The sequence below is a fragment of the Cetorhinus maximus genome, chromosome 25 (genome assembly GCF_964194155.1).
Source record: "Cetorhinus maximus chromosome 25, sCetMax3.hap1.1, whole genome shotgun sequence".
Lineage (NCBI taxonomy): Eukaryota > Metazoa > Chordata > Chondrichthyes > Lamniformes > Cetorhinidae > Cetorhinus > Cetorhinus maximus.
In genome coordinates this window covers 13,910,698-13,932,971 of record NC_135903.1, presented here as the reverse complement: position 1 = coordinate 13,932,971, position 22,274 = coordinate 13,910,698, and the positions used below count along the sequence as shown (strand labels likewise).

Below are 22,274 nucleotides of genomic sequence, written 5' to 3'. Positions count from 1 at the left end.
TGTGGTTGACTCTTAACTGCCCTCTGAACTACAGCAATTAGGGATGGGTAATAAAGACTGGCCTGACCATGATCAGTCACGAACGAATAATACTTTAAAAAAAGGAGCCCTGGCAAAGCTGCACTCAATGGAAATCAGGGGGGATATCTCTCCACTGGTTGGAGTCATACCTAGCACAAAGGAAGATGGTTGTGTTTGTTGGAGGTCAGTCATCTCAGCTCCAGGACATCACTGCAGGAGTTCCTCAGGGTAGTATCCTCGGCCCAACCATCTTCAGCTGCTTCATCAATGACCTTCTCTCCCCACCCACCCCCCACCCCACCCCATCATATTGTTTGCTGATGATTGCACAATGTTCAGCACCATTCGCGGCTCCTCAGATACCTGGCATGGCAACTGACAAGTAAAATTCGTGCCACACAAATGCCAGATAATGACCATCCCCAACAAGAGAGAATCTAACCATTGCCCCTTGACATTCAATGGCATTACCATCGCTGAATCCCCAATTATCAACATCCTGGGGGTTACTATTAACCAAAAATTGAACTGGACTAGCCATATAAATACTATGGCTACAAGAGCAAGTCAGAGGAACTCACCTCCTGACTCCCCAGAGCCTGTCCACCATCTACAAGGCACAAGTCAGGAGTGTGATGGAATACTCTCCACTTGCTTGGATGAGTGCAGCTCCCACAACACTCAAGAAGCTTGACACCGTTCAGGACAAAGCAGGCCGCTTGATTGGCACCCCATCCACAAACATTCACTCCCTCCACCACCAACGCACAGTAGCAGTAGTGTGTACCATCTACAAGATGCACTGTAGAAACTCACCAAGGCTCCTTAAACAGCATCTTCCAAACCCATGACCTCTACCATCTAGAAGGACAAGGGCAGCAGATAGATGGGAACACCACCACCTGGAAGTTCCCCACCAAGTCACTTACCACACTGATTTGGAAATATATCGCCGTTCCTTCACTGTCGCTGGGTCAAAATCCTGGAACTCCCTCCCTAACAGCACTGTGGATGTACCTACACCACAGGGACTGCAGTGGTTCAAGAAGGCAGCTCACCACCACCTTCTCAAGGGGCAAATAGGGATGGGCAATAAATGCTGGTCTAGCCAGCGACGCCCACATCTCATGAATGAATAAAAAAGTGTAGAAGTTCTGACAACTCACCCAGCAGCATTCAAAGAAATTGACTTTTTTAAAAAAAATGAAGTTTAATGTTTGTGGCAGCAGAATGTTGGAAAGGAGCCGGATTTCTGTTTGGAGAATGTTGCAAGAAGATTCGATGCAGAAGTTGTGACTTTTTGATCCATTTGATCAGAGTTTTTGTATATTTGATTATGGGGAAAGAGTTTTATATGTTTGAAAAAATATTTTTTCTAGAAATATCCATTTGATGTGAATGTTTTTAATATGAGCACTTTTACTAGCTTTTTTGGGAAATGGTTGGATTTATGTTGTGATTACAGTTTATGGTTGAATTGTGAGTGGCCCTCATTTGCTCCATTGGCTGTCAATATTACTCCGTTCTGACTACTTTCAGCCTGGAAGTCTAAAAGCCGCTTTGGGTTAATAGAGATCCAGGCAGCAATGAGTGTGCTGATTAGCTGGTTGGCACACTGCCTACCTGAGCTCTTCAGTTAGGCTCCAGTACAATGATTGGGATTTTATTTCAACCCTACAGCTTGAGTCACGCTATGATTGTGAGCTGGTGGTTCTAAGGATGAATTCCTAATCCTGTGGGTTTACTGAGTGCGCAAGGAGTAAGGGGAGCTCATTAACACTCAGCACAGATGAGGGTGTCACAGTCAAACACCATCAGAGACATTCTGATGCCTGGGGTGTGAGATCAGATTCTCTCCAACTGCATTTCTCACAGGTGGGAAGGAGTCACATAGGGAGCAGTTGATAATCATCCGGTCTGACAGTGAAATTACTGCATTGATTTGCCCACAGCCATTATATATTGGGCTAGTTCTTTGAATGTGGATCCTGTAAACACTACATGTTGTAAATAAATCTCACTCTATTTTTAATTTTCCTTATTTTATTCTCAGGTACAGAAATTGCTTTTCATTTCGCCAGAGCTTCTCTCCCTGTTTCGAGTTTTTCATATTTCCAATTTTCCAAGTTCCTTTCTCTCTCGTTCGCCATGAAATTAAAGGACCAGCGTTGATAGGAATTGGCTACAAATCAGAAAGTGGGTTTGAGTGCCAATCTTTCTAACCGGAATAAAATGTGGAACAGAAGCAGGAAGTATTCTAAATTTCTAAATGACTGGTTAAGCCTCAGCTGGAGTATTGTGTGCAATTCTGGGCACTAGACTCTAGAAATGATTTGATGGCCTTGGAGAGGGTGTGGAGGAGATTTACTGGAATGATAGCACAGGCAAGGGACTTTAGTTACACACAGACACACACGTACACACACACACACACAGGAAAAGCTGGATTTCTTAGAGCAGTGAAGGATAAAGGGAGATTTGATAGAAAGGGTTCTGATAGAGCAAATTATAAAAGGTTTTGATAGAGTAAATAAGGAGAAACTGTTCCCAGTGGCTAGAGGGTCGGTAACCAGAAGGACCGAGATTGAAGAGAATTGGCAAAAGAACCCGAGACGACATGAAAAATAAATTGCACAGCGGGTAGTTGTGATCTGGAACACGCTGACTGAAATGGAAGTGGAAACTGATTAAATAGGAACATCCAAAAGGAAATTGGATAAACATTTGAAAATGAGAAATTTACAAAACTCTGGGGAAAGGGCAGGGAATGGAATCAATTCCAAATCTCTTTCAAAGACCAAACAAATGCACAATCGGCCAAATGGTCTCCTTAACTGCAAGACTGATAATTTTGCATCAAAAATTGCTTACTTTCCCTGACTCTCACTGAGGTACAGTTCCACAAAGACTGAATCTCACCGGGGTACAGTTCACACACTGATTCTCACTGGGGTACAGTTCCACACGCATTGACTCTCACTGGGGTACAGTTCCACACACACTGACTCTCACTGGGGTACAGTTCCACAAAGACTGAATCTCACCGGGGTACAGTTCACACACACTGATTCTCACTGGGGTACAGTTCCACACGCATTGACTCTCACTGGGGTACAGTTCCACACACACTGACTCTCACTGGGGATCAGTTCCACACACACACTCACTGGGGTACAGTTCCACACGAATTGACTCTCACTGGGGTACAGTTCCACACACACTGACTCTCACTGGGGTACAGTTCCACACACACACACTTTCACTGGGGTCATGTCCCCACATACTGACTCTCACTGGGGTACAGTTCCACATGCACTGACTCACTGGGGTACAGTTCTACAATGACTGATGCTCACGGGTACAGTTCCACAAAGACTGATTCTCACTGGGGTAGAGTTACACAGGCACTGACTCTCACTGGGGATCAGTTCCCCACACACACTCACTGGGGTACAGTTCCACACGAATTGACTCTCACTGGGGTACAGTTCCACACACACTGACTCTCACTGGGGTACAGTTCCACACACACACACTTTCACTGGGGTCATGTCCCCACATACTGACTCTCACTGGGGTACAGTTCCACATGCACTGACTCACTGGGGTACAGTTCTACAATGACTGATGCTCACGGGTACAGTTCCACAAAGACTGATTCTCACTGGGGTAGAGTTACACAGGCACTGACTCTCACTACGGTTTAGTTCTACACACACCGACTCTCACTGGGGTACAGTTCCACAGAATCACAGTGCAGAAGAGGCCCTTTGGCCCATCGAGTCTGCACCGACACGTGAGAAACACCTGACCTACCTACCTAATCCCATTTACCAGCACTTGGCCCATAGCCTTGAATGTTATGATGTGCCAAGTGCTCATCCAGGTACCTTTTAAAGGATGTGAGGCAACCCGCCTCCACCACCCTCCCAGGCAGCGCATTCCAGACCGTCACCACCCTCTGGGTAAAAAAGTTTTTCCTCACATCCCCCCTAAACCTCCTGCCCCTCACCTTGAACTTATGCCCCTTGTGACTGACACTTCAACTAAGGGGAACAGCTACTCCCTATCCACCCTGTCCATGCCCCTCATAATCACAGGCACTGACTCACTGTTTAGTTCCACACAAACTGCCTCTCCCTGGGGTACAGTTCCACAGGCACTGACTTTTACTGGGTACAGTTCCACACACACTGCCTCTCCCTGGGGTACAGTTCCACACACTGCCTCTCCCTGGGGTACAGTTCCACACACTGCCTCTCCCTGGGGTACAGTTCCACACACTGCCTCTCCCTGGGGTACAGTTCCACACACTGCCTCTCCCTGGGGTACAGTTCCACACACACTGCCTCTCCCTGGGGTACAGTTCCACACACTGCCTCTCCCTGGGGTACAGTTCCACACACTGCCTCTCCCTGGGGTACAGTTCCCCACACACTGCCTCTCCCTGGGGTACAGTTCCACACACACTGCCTCTCCCTGGGGTACAGTTCCACCGGCACTGGCTTTTACTGGGTACGGTTCCACACATACTGACTCTCACTGGGGTACAGTTCCATGCACATTTTCCCTCACTGGAGTACAATTCCACAGACACTGACTCATGGGTACTGTTAAACACGCGCTGCTCTCACTGAGATGCAGGTCCGCCCACACTGACTCTCACGGGTCACATCCCACACACAGACTCACTGGGGTAGAGTTCCACACACTGACACTGGAGTACAGTTCCACACCGACTGATGCTCACAGGGTTACAGTTCCACGAAGACTGATTTTCACTGAGGTACAGTCACACAGGCAGTGACTAGGGTTTAGTTCTACACACACTGACTCAATGGGGAACAGTTCACACACACTGACTCTCACTGGGGTACAGTTCCACACACACTGACTCTCACTGGGGTACAGTTTCACACACACTGACTCTCACTGGAGTACAGTTCCACACAGGTTGACGATCACTGGAGTACAGTTCCACACATGCTGACTCTCACTGGGGTACAGTTCCACACACACTGACTCTCACTGGTGTACACATTCCAATGGGAGAGCCTAATTAAATCATTAGAATATGATAATTAATTGTGTGGGAATTGAGATATTTAATGGTGACCTGAGCTTTGGTGGAAACGAGCTGAGTGCAGATGTAGCTCAGCTTAAAGGCTCATTGAAAGGTGGTGTCTTTGACAGTGCAGCACTCCCTTGGTCCTTCATATTTGTGGATCACAGACACTCTGAATCTTTACTTGTGCACTGCCTGCGACTGAAATGATATTTCTGCTCAGTCTGTCAGTGACCGAGGTAGCTGCAGCAAGGAGTGATTTTTGGGCCTTGCCTCTCCTGCTGCCCCCACAAAGGCCTGTGCACTGCCATCTGTTAACCTGTGGTTCAGAGACAATCTCCCTGCTGACACTTACTGCCAGGCAGGACAAATGGCATCCTGCTCCTGACTATTTATGGATTCAGTACTTATGGCTCCAGCCTTTCTTTAGCCACGGAAGTTAATAGTGGGCATCTGCTGACCTAGTTATTGTCCACTGTTTACTTGCAATTTGAGCCCATGATGTGTCTGTCACACTGGCTGGTAGTTCACAGTCTGTTGTTTATTATGTGGTTCAGCCCAGGGTCCTGGCTAGTTCCCATTCTCTGGTTTCTGCTTTTTGAACATTTTCAGTCATTTTCTTGAGCATAAATTGTCACTCACCATCCTGACTTGGAAATATATCACCGTTCCTTCACTGTAGCTGGGTCAAAATCCTGGAACTCCTTCCTAACAGCACCGCGGGTGTACCTACACCACATGGACTGCAGCTGTTCAAGAAGGCAGCTCACCACCACCTTCTCACGGGCAATTAGGGATGGGCAATAAATGCTGGCCCAGCCAGCGAAGCCCACATCCTAAGAATGAATAATGTGTTGTCCTATGCCCTGGAGCTCATCCACTCAGGAAATGCTACCGAACACATTGTCAGAATATGATCATTAATCTCTCTGTGTCAATTGAGATTGTTTTGGAGACTGGAGCTGGTCTATTTATCAGGGCCTGTGTTAGTGTCCTGGTTTCCAACATAGCCTCTTTGTTGGTTAGAAACTGGACATCACATCTGAGCACTCATAGCCGGGGCTGTCAATGGAAAGTTAAAAGCAAAATACTGCGGATGCTGGAAATCTAGAACAAAAACAAAAATACCTGGAAAAACTCAGCAGGTCTATTGTTTCATCTCCACCTTTTAGCCCATTTCGATCCCTTCCCCCCAACCCACCCACACTAGGGCCATCTGCCACTAGCTTGTTTCCCTTAACGTCCCCATTAGCACATCCTTTAGATAATATCACCACCGTCAACACCCCTTTGTCCTTTTGTCTATGACATCTTTGGCAGTCTCTTCTTGGCCTCCACCTATCACTGGTCCCCTATCGAGCTCTCTTGTCCCACCCCCTTCTACCAGTTTATATTTCATCTCATTTCTATATGTCTTAGTTCTGATGAAGGGTCATACGGACTCGAAACGTCAACTGTATCCCTCTCCTCAGATGCTGTCAGACCTGCTGAGTTTTTCCAGGTATTTTTGTTTTTGTTCTGTCAATGGAAAGTGTTAGATTAGCAAGCTGAGCTCTCAGGAGCTCATTGTTTTGCGCTGTGTACCTGGAACAAGAGACTAACCCAAGAGAAGGAGCTAGCTCAGGGAGCAGAATCTCTTGGCTCCATCACATTCTTGCTCTCCATCTAATGCCTCAACTGACACAGAGAGATTAATTATCAGATTCTGACAATGTGTTCTGTAGCATCTCCTGAGTGGATGAGCTCCGCGGCAGAGGACAACACTTATTATTCATTCTCAGGTTGTGGGTTTCGCCGGCTGGGCCTGCATTTATTGCCCATCCCTAGTTGCCCTTGAGGAGGTGGTGGTAAGCTGCCTTCTTGAACAGCTGCAGTCCATGTGGTGTAGGTACACCCACAGTGCTGTTAGGAAGGGAGTTCCAGGATCTTGACCCAGCGACAGTGAAGGAACGGCGATATATATCCAAGTCAGGATGGTGAGTGACAATTTATGCTCAAGAAAATGACTGAAAATGTTCAAAAAACCAAAACCAGAGAATGGGAGCTAGCCAGGACCCTGGGCTGAACCACACAATAAATAACAGACACATCATGGGATCAAATTGCAGGTAAACAGTGGTCAATAACTAGGTCAACAGATGCCCACAATTAACTTCCGTGGCTAAAGAAAGGCTGGAGCCATAAGTACTGAATCCATAAATAGTCAGGAGCAGGATGCCATTTGTCCTGCCTGGCAGTAAGTGTCAGCAGGGAGATTGTCTCTGAACCACAGGTTAACAGATGGCAGTGCACAGGCCTTTGTGGGGGCAGCAGGAGAGGCAAGGCCCAAAAATCACTCCTTGCTGCAGCTACCTCGGTCACTGACAGACTGAGCAGAAATATCGTGTCAGTCAGAGAAAATAGGTAAAGAGGGCACTCAGTTCCTGACCTCATTACAGCCTTTGTTCAAACATGAGCAAAAAAGCTGAACTCCAGCGGTGAGGTGCAAGTGACTGTCCTTAACACCAAGGCAGCATTTGACCGAGTGTGGCATCAAGGAGCCCTAGCAAAACTGGAGTCAATGGAAATCGGGAGAAAACCTTCCGCTGGTTGGAGTCATACCTAGCACAAAGGAAGATGGTTGTGGTTGTTGGAGGTCAGTCATCTCAGCTCCAGGACATCACTGCAGGAGTTCCTCAGGGTAGTGTCCTCGGCCCAACCATCTTCAGCTGCTTCATCAATGACCTTCCATCATAAGGTCAGAAGTAGGGATGTTCACTGATGATTGCACAATGTTCAGCACCATTCGCGGCTCCTCCGATACTGAAGCAATCCATGCCCAAATGCACAGCAAGACCTGGACAATATCCAGGTTTGGGCTGACAAGTGGCAAGTAACATTCGCATCACGCAAGTGTCAGGCAATGACCATCACCAACAAGAGAGAATCCAACCATCGCCCCTTGACGTTCAATGGTATTACCATCACTGGGTCCCCCACTATCAACATCCTGGGGTTACCATTGACCAGACACTAACTAGGCCAGTCATATAAATACTGTGGACAAAGAAGCAGGTCAGCGACTGGGAATCCTGCAGTGAGTAACACACCTCCTGACTCCCCAAAGCCTGTCCACCATCTACAAGGCACAAGTCAGGAGTGTGATGGAATACTCCCCACTTGCCTGGATAAGTGCAGCTCCCACAACACTCAAGAAACTTGACACCGTCCAGGACAAAGCAGCCCACTTGATTGGCACCACATCCACAAATATTCACTCCCTCCGCCACCCACGCACAGGAACAGCAGTGTGTATCATCTACAAGAAGCACTGCAGGAACTCAACAAGGCTTCTTCGACAGCACCTCCCAAACTCACGACCGCTACCATCTAGAAGGACAAGAGCAGCAGATAGATGGGAACACCACCACTTGGAAGTTCCCCTCCAAGCCACTCATCATCCTGACTTGGAAATATATCCCGTTCCTTCACTGTTGCTGGGTCAAAATCCTGGAACTCCCTCCCTAACAGCACTCTGGGTGCACCTACACCACATGGACTGCAGCGGTTCAAGAAGGCAGCTCACCACCACCTTCTAAAGGGCCATTAGGGATGGGTAATAAATGCTGGTCCAGCCACTGAAGCCCACATCCCATGAATGAGTGAAAAAAGAAGTAATATTCAATTCAAAATGTTAACTTTTTTAATTCATTCATGGGATGTGGGCTTCGCTGGCTGGGCCAGCATTTATTGCCCATCCCTAGTTGCCCTTGAGAAGGTGGTGCTGAGCTGCCTTCTTGAACCGCTGCAGTCCATGTGGTGTAGGTACACCCACAGTGCTGTTAGGGAGGGAGTTCCAGGGTCTTGACCCAGTGACAGTGAAGGAACGGCGATATATTTCCAAGTCAGGATGGTGCATGACTTGGAGGGGAACTTCCAGGTGGTGGTGTTCCCATCTATCTGCTGCCCTTGTCCTTCTGGGTGGTAGTGGTTGTGGGTTTGGAAGGTGCTGTCTTAGGAGCCTTGGTGAATTCCTGTAGTGCATCTTGTAGATGGCACACACTGCTGCTAGTGTGCGTCAGTGGTGGAGGGAGTGAATGTTTGTGGATGTGGTGCCAATCAAGCGGGCTGCTTTGTCCTGGACGGTGTCAAGCTTCTTCAGTATTGTAGGAGCTGCACTCATCTAGGCAAATGGGGAGTATACCATCACATTCCTGAATTGTGCATTGTAGAAGGTGGATAGGCTTTGGAGAATCGTGAGGTGAGTTACTCATTGCAGGATTCCGAGCCTTTGACCTGCTCTTGTAGCCACAGTATTTACATGGCTAGTCCAGTTCAGTTTCTGGTCAATGGTAACTCCCAAGATGTTGATAGTGGGGAATTCAGTGATGGTAATGCCATTGAACATCAAGGGGCGATGGTTGGATTCTCTCTTGTTGGAGATGGTCATTGCCTGATACTTATGTGGCGCGAATGGTACTTGCCACTTGTCAGCCCAAGCCTGGATATTGTCCAGGTCTTGCTGCATTTGCACATGGACTGCTTCAGTACCTGAGGGGTCACGAATGGTGCTGAACATTGTGCAATCATCAGCGAACATCCCCACTTCTAACCTTATGATGGAAGGAAGGTCATTGATGAAGCAGCTGAAAATGGTTGGGCCTCAGACACTACCCTGAGGAACTCCTGCAGTGATGTTCTGGAACTGAGATGACTGGCCTCCAACAACCACAACCATCTTCCTTTGTGCTAGGTTTGACTCCAACCACCAGAAAGTTTTCCCCCTGATTCCCATTGACTCCAGTTTTGCTAGGGCTCCTTGATGCCACAGTTGCTCAAATGCTGCCTTGATGTCAAGGGCAGTCACTCTCACCTCAGCTCAGGAGTTCAGATCTTTTGTCCATGTTTGAACCAAGGTTGTGATGAGGTCAGGAGTTGAGTGGCCCTGGTGGAACCCAAACTGGGTATCAGTGAGCAGGCTATCGCTAAGCAAGTGCCGCTTGATAGCACTGTTGATGACCCCTTACATTACTTTACTGATGATGGAGAGTAGACTGTTGTAGCAGTAATTGGCCGGGTTGGATGTGTCTTGCTTTTTGTGTACAGGACATACCTGGGAAATTTTCCACATAGCCAGGTAGATGCCAGTGTTGTAGCTGTACTGGAACAGCTTGGCTAGGGGCACGGCAAGTTCTGGAGCAGAAGTCTTCAGTACTATTGCTGGAATATTGTCAGGGCCCATAGCCTTTGCAGTATCCAGTGCCTTCAGCCATTACTTGATATCATGGGGAGTGAATCGAATTGGCTGAAGACTGGCATCTGTGATGCTGGGGACCTCCAGAGGAGACCGAGATGGATCATCGACTCGGCACTTCTGGCTGAAGATTGTTGCGAATGCTTAAGCTTTATCTTTTGCACTGCTGTGCTGGGCTCCTTCATCATTGTGGATGGGAATATTTGTGGAGCCCCCTCCTCCAGTGAGTTGTTTAATTGTCCACCACCATTCATGACTGGATGTGGCAGGACTGCAGAACTTAGATCTGATTGTTATGGGATCGCTTAGCTCTGTCTATCACTTGCTGCTTATGCTGTTTGGCATGCAAGTAGTCCTGTGTTATAGCTTCACCAGGTTGACACCTCATTTTTAGGTACGCCTAGTGGTGATTCTGGCATGCCCTCCTGCACTCTTCATTGGACCAGGGTTGATCCCCTGGCTTGATGGTAATGGTAGAGTGGGGGATATGCCGGGCCATGAGGTTACAGATTGTGTTCGAGGACAATTCTGTTGCTGCTGATGGCCCACAGTGCCTCATGGATGCCCAGTCTTGAGCTGCTAGATCTCTTCGAAATCTATCCCATTTAGCACGACGGTAGTGCCAAATAACACGATGGAGGGTATCCTCAATATGAAGGTGGGACTTTGTCTCCACAATGACTGTGCGGTGGTCACTCCTACCGAAACTGTCATGGACAGATGCATCTGCAGCAGGCAGGTTGGTGAGGATGAGGTCAAGTATGTTTTTCCGTCTTGTTGGTTCCCTCACCACCTGCTGCAGACCCAGTCTAGCAGTTATGTCCTTTAGGACTCGGCCAGCTCGGTCAGTAGTGGTGCTTCCGAGCCACTCTTGGTGATGGATATTGAAGTCCCCCACCCAGACTATATTCTGCATCCTTGCCACCCTCAGTGCTTCCTCCAAGTGATGTTCAACATGGAGGAGCGCTGATTCATCAGCTGATGGGGGGCGGTACGTGGTAATCAGCAGGAGGTTTCCTTGCCCATGTTTGACCTGATGCCATGAGACTTCATGGGGTCCGGAGTCGATGTTGAGGACTCCCAGGACAACTCCCTCCCGACTGTATACCACTGTGCCGCCATCTCTGCTGGCTTTGTCTTGCCGGTGGGACAGGACATACCCAGGGATGGTGATGGTGGTGTCCGGGACATTATCTATAAGGTATGATTCCATGAGGATGACTATGTCAGGCTGTTGCTTGACTAGTCTGTGGGACAGCTCTCCCAATTTTGGCACTAGCCCCCGGAGATTAGTGAAGTGGGCTTTGCAGGGTCGACAGGGCTGCGATTGCCGTTGTCGTTTCTGGTGCCTAAGTCGACGCTGGGTGGTCCATCTGGTTTCTCTCTCCATAGATGCTGCCAGATCTGCTGAGTTTTTCCAGAACTTTCTGTTTTTATTTTGGAATTCAGAGAAAGACCTGGAGCTGGAATTATGTTGCACTGAGGGAATGCTGCATCGTCAGAGGGTCAGTACTGAGGGAGTGCGGCACTGTCGGAGGGTCAGTACGGAGGGAGTGCTGCACTGTCAGAGGGTCAGTACTGAGGGGGTGCTGCACTGTTGGAGGGTCAGTACTGAGGGAGTGCTGCACTGTCAGAGGGTCAGTACTGTGAGTGTGCACTGTCTGAGGGTCAGTACTGAAAGTGTTCTGCACTGTCGGAGGGTCAGTATTGAGGGAGTGCTGCACTGTCGGAGGGTCAGTACTAAGGGAGTGCCGCACTGTCGGAGGGTCAGTACTGAGGGAGTGCTGCAGTGTCGGAGGGTCAGTACTGAGGGAGCGCCACACTGTCGGAGGGTCAGTACTGAGGGAGCACCGCACTGTTGGAGGGTCAGTACTGAAGGAGTGCTGCAGTGTCGGAGGGTCAGTACTGAGGGAGTGCTGCATAGTCGGAGGGTCAGTACTGAGGGAGCGCCGCACTGTCAGAGGTGCTCCCTTTCAGATCTAATGTTAAACCAAAGCCCTCTCCGCCTTTCAAGGTGGATGTAAAAGATCCCACAGCCTCTATTTATTCCTTAGGGAATAATAGATTATCTGGCTATTTTCATATTGAATGAGAGGTTAAATAAACTTGAGTGAGAAAGGAATAGAAGGATTTGCTGATAAGGTGAGATACACTGGCTGTGAGGAGGATCATGTGGAATAGAGGTACTGGCATGGATCTGTTGGTTGGACCAGTAGTTTCTGTGCTGTAATTTCTTTGTAATTGTTTTTTGTGGGATAATCCTATTTGCTCTATGGCTGTTTTGTTTGCTTATCAATTTGTGCATGTTTTTGGAGCTGCAATTCGAGATAAACTGTAGCATTGCACAGCTGTAAACTCCCTTTCTTCAAAGCTGTTCTCAAATTCCAGCTGTCAGTACAAACCTGACTCTAACCCCGACCCTCTCATTGTCCTTGACTCTACCCCCGGCCCTCTCATTGTCCCTGGCCCTCACCCCGACCCTCTCATTGTCCCTGACCCTAACCCCGACCCTCTCATTGTCCCTGACCCTAACCCCAACCTCTCATTGTTCCTGACTCTAACCCTGCGGTTGACCCTAACCCTGACTGGGTCATAGAAATGTAGAAACTAGGGGCAGGAGTAGGCCATTCGGCCCTTTGAGCCTGCTCCGCCATTCATTACGATCATGGCTGATCATCCAACTCAATAGCCTGCTCCTGCTTTCTCCCCATAACATTTGATCCCTTTCACCCCAAGAGCTATATCTAACTCCTTCTTGAAAACATACAATGTTTTGGTCTCAACTACTTTCTGTGGTAGTGAATTCCACAGGCTCACCACTCTCTGGGTGAAGAAATTTCTCCTCATCTCAGTCCTAAATGGTCTACCCCGTATCCTCAGACTGTGACCCCTGGTTCTGGACTCCCCCACCATCGGGAACATCCTTCCTGCATCTACCCTGTCTAGTGCTGTTAGAATTTTATAGGTTTCTATGAGATCCCCCCTCATTCTTTTGAACTCCAGCGAATATAATCCTAATCGACTCAATCTCTCCTCATATGTCAGTCCTGCCATCCCAGGAATCAGTCTGGTAAACCTTCGCTGCACTCCCTCTATAGCAAGAACATCCTTCCTCAGATCAGGAGACCAAAACTGCACACAATATTCCAGGTGTGGTCTCACCAAGGCCCTGTATAATTGCAGCAAGACATCCCTGTTCCTGTACTCGAATCCTCTCGCTATGAAGGCCAACATACCATTTGCCTTCTTTACCGCCTGCTGCACCAGCATGCTTACCTTCAGCGACTGGTGTACGAGGACACCCAGGTCTTGTTGCACGTTCCCCTCTCTCAATTTATAGCCATTCAGATAATAATCTGCCTTCCTGTTTTTGCTACCAAAATGGATAACCTCACATTTATCCACATTATACTGCATCTGCCATGCGTTTGCCCACTCACTCAGCTTGTCCAAATCACACTGAAGCATCTCTGCATCCTCCTCACAGCACACCCTCCCACCCAGCTTTGTGTCATCTGCAAACTGTTGGGGTCACTCTCTCTTTTACTGCATCTGACCCTAATCCCATCCCTGACCCTATCCCTCTCATTGTCCATGTGCCTGTCCCTGATCCTGTTACTCTCTGTCTGCCTCTGACTCTAACGCTGATCCTGTCATTCACCCTGACACTCAACCTCTCCCTGACCCTGCTCTGTTTAACAATAATTGTGTGTGGCTGTACAGCAGGAATCTGAAGATTAAAGGTGTTGGAAAACAAGCTTTGAGTAACTGGGGGAGTGAGAGTGAGATCAGTCCGATTACTGACAGTCTGCACTCTCAGATAAGTCCCCATGAATCTAATTTCACCTTCCTGTAACCCCTTCTCAGGGTGATGTCAGGAAACATTTCACACAAAGGGAAGTTGAAATCTGGTACTCTCTCCCCCAAAAAGCTGCTTGGGACCACTTGAAAAATTCAGAGCTAAAATTGCTAAATTTTTAGGGTCACAGTAACACTGCCGAAGGAGACCATTCAGCGCATCGAGTCTGCCATGGCTCTCTCAGAGACCAAAGCAGTTAGACCCACTCTCCATAGGCAAGGTGGGTAGTTTGAGTTAAGATACAGATTGCTCACAATCAAGGGGCTGAATTAACTACTCCTGTGCCTATGTTCTTGCCCCCTTCCCTCCCAGCCTCAATTTTGTTTCCCCTTCTATCCTGTTTGTTGCTAATTTTTCCATCTCTCTTTGTTTGAGGACCGCTATAGGAATGGATCTTATTGTGCTTTGCAGCTGACTTGTGATATTGTGACTAACTGTATGATGGTACCATCAGACTTGATCTTCACAAAGCATCACACTAATATCTGGCTCAAAGACAGCAGCTGCTGCCAAACAGGGGAGATGGCATCTGTTTCAGTCTATTTCTGCTTTCTGAACTGATAGTTGCAGCCTTCTCCACTCATGGAAGTTAGCAGGAGGCATTTTCTCAACTAGGTGGGCATTTTTGGCCTAGTTAGTGATGTCCGTTACCTGCAGTTTGAGCTCAGCGATTGGTATAATACGTCACTCAGACTGAATGTTTATTACAGGGTGGCAGAGCTCACAATTTTCTTCATCTTTGTCCTTTTGCTGAAAACAACGTGAAAGAAACCCTTTGACGTTGTTCCTTGCTGATGGCAGCATTGAGAAAGCGGCCCTGGCTTGTGTTGGTGTGCCTGACACTGACACACATGGCAAAGTCCAGAGCAGACAGTGTCAATGAAATCCTTTCCAAAGGTGACTCCGACTATATGCTGCCAGATTATCGAGGGAAAGGCTGCATCGATGACAATGGATTTGTGTTTGATGTGGGAGAGAAGTTTTACCCAACTGCAACGGCTTGCCCTTGTGTCTGCACTGAAGCTGGTCCTGTGTGCCGCAAGCCCCAGTGCCCTCGAATCCCTCCCCGGTGTATCCGTATAAGTTACCACTCCTGCTGCCCACGCTGTGTGGAATTCCGCAATTCATGTCAATATGGAGGCAAGATGTACCGGCTATTCCAGGAGTTCTGGGTAACAACAGTTTTTTGATCTTGTTTCTCCTTTCAATCATTTTCTGTGATTTTTGTCCGGGGGAATGCCGCACTGTTGGAGCGGCAATGATTTTTATGCACATCCTGTTTTTCCCTAGTTGCAAGTTTCCCTGAAATTAGCAGGCTGAAAAAGATTCAACAGGGTATATTGTGATAAACTGTTTCCTCCGTTGAGGTATCAGGGAAAGGCTATAATCTTAAAATAGAGTTAGGGTGTTCAGGAGTGATATCAGGAAGCACATTTTCCACACAAAATATATATAGTGGAAATCTGCAAGTTGGGCTTGTTCTCCTTACAGAGAAGGTCAAGAGATTTGATAGAGGAGTTCAAAATCATGAGAGGTCTGGACAGAGTACACAGAAAGCAACTTCCCATTGGTGAAAGGTCGTGAGCCAGAGGACACCGATTTAAGGTGATTGGCAAAAGCACCAACGGCAAAATGAAGAAAAACCTTTTTACAAAGTGAGTGGTTAGGATCTGGGATACACCTGTCTGAGAGCGTGGTGAAGGTGGGTTCAGTTGTGGCATTCGAAATTGGATACGCACCTAACAAGAAAAAATATTCAGGGCTATGGATAAGGATTTGAGGGCTATGGGTAGGGATTTGAGGGCTATGGGTAGGGATTTGAGGGGTAGGGATTTGAGGGCTATGGGTAGGGATTTGAGGGGTAGGGACTTGAGGGTGATGGGTAGGAATTGCAGGGATATGGATAAGGATTGCAGGGCTGTGGGTAGGGGAGTGGGACTAGCTAAACTGCTCTTGCAGAGAGCTGCCATGAACACGATGGACTGAATGACCTCCTTCCGTGCTGTAACCATTTAATAATTCTAATCAATAATCAACTCTCCCTCAAGAGGGGAGTGTGACTAGCTAAACTGCTCTTGCATAGAGCTGACATGAATAAGTGGAGAGACAAGTGGAGCATTCAAGGCTTAGATCAGTAGGGTTTTTTCTGTTGAGTCAGGATATCAAGGGAGCAAAGGTCGGTAAACAGGGTTGGGGTACAGTTCAGCCAGGATTTCACTGAATGGTGGCTCGAAAGGCTGAAAGGACTCTTGTCGTTCCTAATGTTCTGAGGAAATTGTTTTTGTTTTGTACATTTTTAAATATTCTTTTAAAGTGTGATGCTTAAATGTACGTGTATGCCAAGATGCAAAGTTTGAAGTGTGACAGATCTGACCCATAATTTAATGGGAGGGGGCGGGCGGCACTGCAGGCTTCACATGTTGCACACACCAACACTGCCATCTGCTGCCTTTAAAGAGAAACTGTGTGAATGGGAGGGGCTGTGCTCTCCACTATTACTCCCCATCTGCAATCTCACATCAGCCTTTGTTCCCAGTTGATGCACAACTTAACCATCACTGCTTGGTATCAGTAAGTTTAGACAGGCCCAACCTGTTAAACAATTAATTCTTCTTACTCATGGGCTACAGCCTGGCTGGTGCTACATTTGACGTTATCCTGATTTCTATAGATGCCTAACCATGCCGATGTTGGAAACTGACAGCATTTAATGTCAAGTCCCCACTAGCCCTCTTTAAATGAAATTAATTTCCAGAATCTGTTGTTCCCACTGTCAGGTTTTTAATTATGATGCTGTTGAGATGACATTTTCAGGAAATTTGACTTAATGGATCACTGATTTCAGATCTATAACATTGTTTCTGTAGCCATCTGCCTGTGAGAGGTGTCGATGTGAAGCTAATCGAGAAGTGTACTGTCTGACTGCAGAATGTGCTCCTGTCCACTGTGTCAACCCATCGTATGAACCCAACCAGTGCTGTCCTGTGTGCAAGCAGGGTAAGTCCATTTACAATAAGAGTGCAGCATCAAAAGCACCTTAGGATAGGAAGGACTTGACTTTTCCAAATCTCTGGCTGGCCTCCAAAAATCTGAACTCCAAAACCTTGCTGCTGGATCCTAACCCGCACTAAGCGCTACGTTTACCCATCAACCCTGGGTTTAGCTTGGGGTTGTGAGAATTTATATAGTGGATCAGGACCCAGAGTGAGACAGAGTTCAGACTCCTGCAGCTATTCCGCTGATGGATGAGTGGCTTCTCTGTTAGCAATACCACCAAGTCAGTTCTGCAGGGAGACACAAGGTGACACCTCTCCTGTTGGCAGTTCACTACCCCTCAGAAGCTACTTGTACATTGCACTATTGCTGCGTGAGTAACACTGGCAGCCAGCACACAGCTCTCTGATGGCAATATCAAAGAGATTTGCTATGGTTGGTAACCAGGAACATCCAGCCAGTTTATCGTCAGGTGTTGCTTCAAGGATGTCAGCTGTGTAGGGCTAATATAAAAAATGTAGATGGGAGATGAGCAGAATCTGAATAGAAAGACCACTCTCCCTCCTAACCCATCCAGCCGGCACCCTCCTTGTTAAATGAAACAGCTAGAAAGCTATTTATTAGCCATTCATATAAATACTCACACAACTGACCTGAATACCCTGTGGCAGAGTGGTACACATGTGAAATATCAATGTGGCAAGTGCTGTTACTCTAGGATCTGCAGCCTTAGCTTTTCACCATAAATATCAATAAAGCGGATTAGAGAATGGAGTCGGATCTTCAGTTGGACACAAGGGTTAAATTATGAGGGCAGGTTGTGAAAACACGGTTTGTTTTCCCTTGAGCTTAGAGAGTGAGGAGTTTACAATGATCAAAGGATCCATGTGGGTAGGCACAGAGAAATTATTTCATTTTGTGGGGGAAGTCCAGAAAAAGAGGGTGTATCTTAAAATTAGAGCGAGGCCATTCAGGAGGGAATTCAGGATACATTTTTGCTGTGAATGCTTGGGGACAGCTGAAGTGTTCAAGACTGAGATCGATAAGCTCCTGTTGGGTGAATTTGATAGGTGTGGGGCAAAAACAAGTAAATGAAGTTGAAGCATTAATCAGCTGTGATCTAACCGAATAGTGTAACAGGTCAAGGGGCAAAATGACCTCCTCTTATTCCACATTTAGGCTAGATTTATGATTTCCATTAACCCTTTGTTTACTAATCAGCCTTTCTTTGCCCCTGCCACTGTAACACTGTTTAATTCTTACAGGACCCAACTGCTTTGCAGGAAACACCATTATCCCTGCTGGCGTGAAAGTGGAAATGGATGGAAGGTCTGTCTGCTTCTGTCCATATAAGGATGGCTCCTGGGAACCTCAACAACAAGCAATCTGCAGCTCCCGTGGAAGGAGGCAGGATCATCATTATAGTGTAAAGGAAGGACGCCAGTGGGAATGGGCACATGGACGATAATCTCATTGCAGAGCCCTGCTGTCATAGTGAATGTTCCCCAGATTGTGCCCGCATTATAATGGGAATCTTAACCATCTAGTTACTGGCCAACATTCAGGGGGAGGCCCAGTCAATTAACAGACCATGATCCAGCGCCCTGCCCTGGCAGCAGTAAAGCAAGTCTTGTCAGAGGGTGGGGTAAGGTTGAGGCATTAATTCCTGTTCCTCTTGGCTGTACAGAATGAATTCGAGGTTTACTGTTCTAAGGCCTCTTCCTCCTGACTACTGAGTGGAGCTTTCAGGTTGCAGCTCTCTCCACTTGGCCTCCAAAACTTCATTGGGTTCTTCATGCATCAGTGAGGCTTAGGACTGGTGGGTGGCTGTGGGGGAGGAGGGGGGGGGGGGCACCTGCAACGTAAAGAAATTGGAGGAGGAGCAGGAATTCAGTAGCAAGTCAACCACTTTAATTTTAACTCTGTTACTGCCCTGTTCTGCTGGACAGAGAGAATTAAAACCTTCCCTTACTTCTCTGTGTCAGATTTGGATAAGTGCTTCGCATAGTCCTGTTCCAGGGATATGGGAAGTCTAACACATATTGCTCTGCCCATTACTTCCAGTGAAACGTGACAACCTTCTCTGCTAATTGTGGAGGCTGCTCCACACTGAATCTCCAGGCCTGTTTGCAGAGTGTTTGACATTTATTGTAAAAATATAAATAAAAGTTGTTTGGTGGTACATTTTGTTGCACTCTGTGCCTGTGCTTACATTGACTTAAAACTGCAAATCATGATAAAACATTGACGAAAGTTCAGCCTGCACCATAAGTTACTTAAATTGAGTTTTTCTCTAAGTGTTTGTTCTTTGATAGGATGGTGCAGCCTTGTCTGCTCAGTGAGCCTAGTGCCTCACATACAGTCATTGTGGCCAGCAACAGTTCTGTGTGCACTGTTCTAACAAAATTGATGATTGATTGCTCTGAGATAAAACAATCACTGACATGTATGGCTGATCTTATAGTTCCCAAGTTAAATAACTAATTGATAAATGCAAACTTAAAGAAGCCGGTGCTTGGTTTTAGTCGCATTTTTAAAGAAGCTTTAACACTTTCTGATAATTCATGGCTAGTTCAATAATCGAGAGTGTTTGATTATACATAACAATGGGTAACACAGCCCCCACACTAATACCACATTATTGCTGAATATTAGAGACATCAGCAAACTGGGATTTGTACAATATTTAACGATTACCAACTGGGGATAAATAATGTCAATCTAATTAGGACAGCAGAAGCAGTCACAAATCTTCACAAAGCTAGATCTTACAGCAATTGCTCCCAATATAGATTTCACAAATGTAGTTTATGTATACAGATAGATCTTTGTAAGACAATAATGTAATCTTACTAATAATATCAGTGGTTAACTTGTGCTTGGCAGGTGAAATTGTTTTTGTAAGAGAGCAGCATTAATCGTTGAGATGAATATAAGATTGGAGCAACATGGCTCTAGTTAGCATGCAGTTGCTCCATAGTAATTAATCTTGACACTGGTGCAGGGTTTACAGAACACATCATTGTTCGGACTGTACATTCCGTGATCACAAACCACTGTGGGAGTAAACGTGGAGACACATAGTTAGGATACGCAACATGGCAGCTGAAATAGAAGCAAGGCAATTCCCCAGACATTAGGCTATTTGCATATGCAAATAAGAGGCTATTGCCTGTTTGGGATTTCCACTCCAATACTGCTTTACCCTGAGGCAGCCGCAACCATCACACTCATGGAAACCAACACCCCAGAAAGTCGGCACTAAAAATGGTAAGTTACTTATCATAGAAATCACAGAATGGTCACACCACAGAAGGAGGCCATTCAGCCCATTGTGTCTGTGCCAGCTCTCTAAAAAAGCAGTTCACCTACTGCCATTTCCCGTAACCCTGCACATTCTTCCTTTTCAGGTAATAATCCAAATCGCTCTTGTATTCGAAGTATTTAATATCCAGCCCTTCCCTTCTTTAAGCCAGGTTTCTATTATAGTCACAACATTATATTTGCATGTGGCTATTTATGCCTGCAACTCATCAATCTATTACTGCTGAATGTAGAACTGACAGGAACAAGGCTCCTAACTCTACATTAGAGGACCCTCCCAAATGAAACTGCAGCCAGCTCCAAAATCTCTAATATTCCTTTCATCGCCACCTGGGTCCCATCTTCAGCGGCTGCTGCTGCTGCTATGACCACCCTCATGGAGTCTTTTGTTACCTGTGGACTGCAGCAGTGTGAGCCGTGACCTGATCTTTGACCTCTCCTTTTCATAGGGCTCCTCCTGCAGCACCGTCTCATTCCAATGAGGGACGATGGCAATAACCGGGACACCTTTGACCTCTCCATTTGGGCACACAGTATGGGAGTTCTTGATTTTCTAGACCATTTTGTTAAACTTACCCAATAGAACATTTCACTAACTAAAAATCTTTGCTGCCTTGAAGTGTTGCTGCAGGAAGTGAATCTTTACAAAGAATAACATTTATTTTTGAAACAGATATGGAGCTGATATGGCCAGGGGTTGAGGATCAGTTGCATCAGGGGTACAAAGCAAGAATTGGGAATTTAAGACAAAGGGACAAATGACCCAAACAGGATGGAAGATAGGGGGAAACACACTGAAGGACCAAAGATGCTGATGTTACAAAGTAAGTTGCTGCCATCAAATTACCAAGGGGGTTTTGTGGCCCTGTGTGAAGTCGCAGCACATTGAGTCAGGATCTTTTCAAGTTGTGACTACTTACAATGATGAAAAGTTACGATGACAAATATTACTCGGTAAAATATTTACTTATTCTATTCTCTACAAATAAATTGCCAAGAGGGGATATTGATAACTGATCCCTGATCATAAATCAGTTTAATGCTAGGAGTTCCAGTGGAGCTGTTTCCATCCATCCCCTTTACTTTGCTGGAAGTTCTGCAGAAGCCCTGTTCCTGCGTAACGCTGGTTTCCACTGAGCCTCCGCCAGTTACAACGCTGGAACAGGAGAAACCCCAAGGAAATACCCAGCAATATTCATTAGCTATTTGACTGTTTTATAACTTATATCTTTGTGTATCAAGTACTTCTTTGTTGCTGCAGTAAATGTGCGAATGCCTGTGAGTGCAGTGGGTAAATAGGTGGCAAATGAAATTAAATGCAGAGAAATGTGATGTAGTAGTATTCAGGAAAAAGGAATAAGGAAAGGACATGTAGCCTAAATGGTAAGATCCTTAACTGTGCAGGGGAACCAAGATCTGGAGGTGCAGGCTTAGCTATCTTCCTATAATGTATTAAATGTTTTGAAAAGGACACGGAGAGCGGCTGGGACTTCAGTTTGAAAAAAGCACAGAGAGCGGGAGAGGCTTCAGTTTAAAAAGGACGCGGAGAGGACTTCAGCTTAACTATGGGAGAGAGAGGTTAAAACAGCGAGACTCAAGTCGGGGTAAGGGTAAAATAAAAGCAAGGGTCCATATTCTATTTAGTTAAGATATGTCTGGGGAGCTCAGTCCTGTGATTTACACATCCTGCGCTATGTGGGAAATCCTAGACGCTCCTGGCAGCCTGGATGACCATGTGTGCAGGAGATGCCTCCGATTGGAGCAACTCGAGCTCTGGT

At 46.7% G+C, this 22,274-nt stretch overlaps 2 protein-coding genes across 2 annotated transcripts in view; one reads left to right on the top strand and one right to left on the bottom strand.

The window, feature by feature from the left end:
• Window positions 1-13,747: 13,747 nt before the first annotated feature.
• LOC144667731 (von Willebrand factor C domain-containing protein 2-like) lies at window positions 13,748-19,353 on the top strand. The gene is made up of 4 exons (XM_078529187.1): window positions 13,748-14,398; window positions 14,590-15,350; window positions 17,046-17,175; window positions 18,438-19,353. The coding sequence occupies exons 2-4, from the start codon at window positions 14,973-14,975 to the stop codon at window positions 18,638-18,640; spliced, it is 711 nt and encodes a 236-aa protein (XP_078385313.1). The 5' UTR covers window positions 13,748-14,398; window positions 14,590-14,972; the 3' UTR covers window positions 18,641-19,353.
• Window positions 19,354-20,130: 777 nt separating this feature from the next.
• LOC144667675 (zona pellucida-binding protein 2-like) overlaps window positions 20,131-22,274 on the bottom strand; it is a 46,603-nt gene continuing 44,459 nt past the window's right edge. The window contains exons 8-9 of the mRNA XM_078529129.1: window positions 20,890-21,049; window positions 20,131-20,228 (exon numbers count right to left, since the gene is read on the bottom strand). Coding sequence (XP_078385255.1) covers window positions 20,131-20,228; window positions 20,890-21,049 — 258 coding nt within the window. The remainder of the gene's footprint in view (window positions 20,229-20,889; window positions 21,050-22,274) is intronic.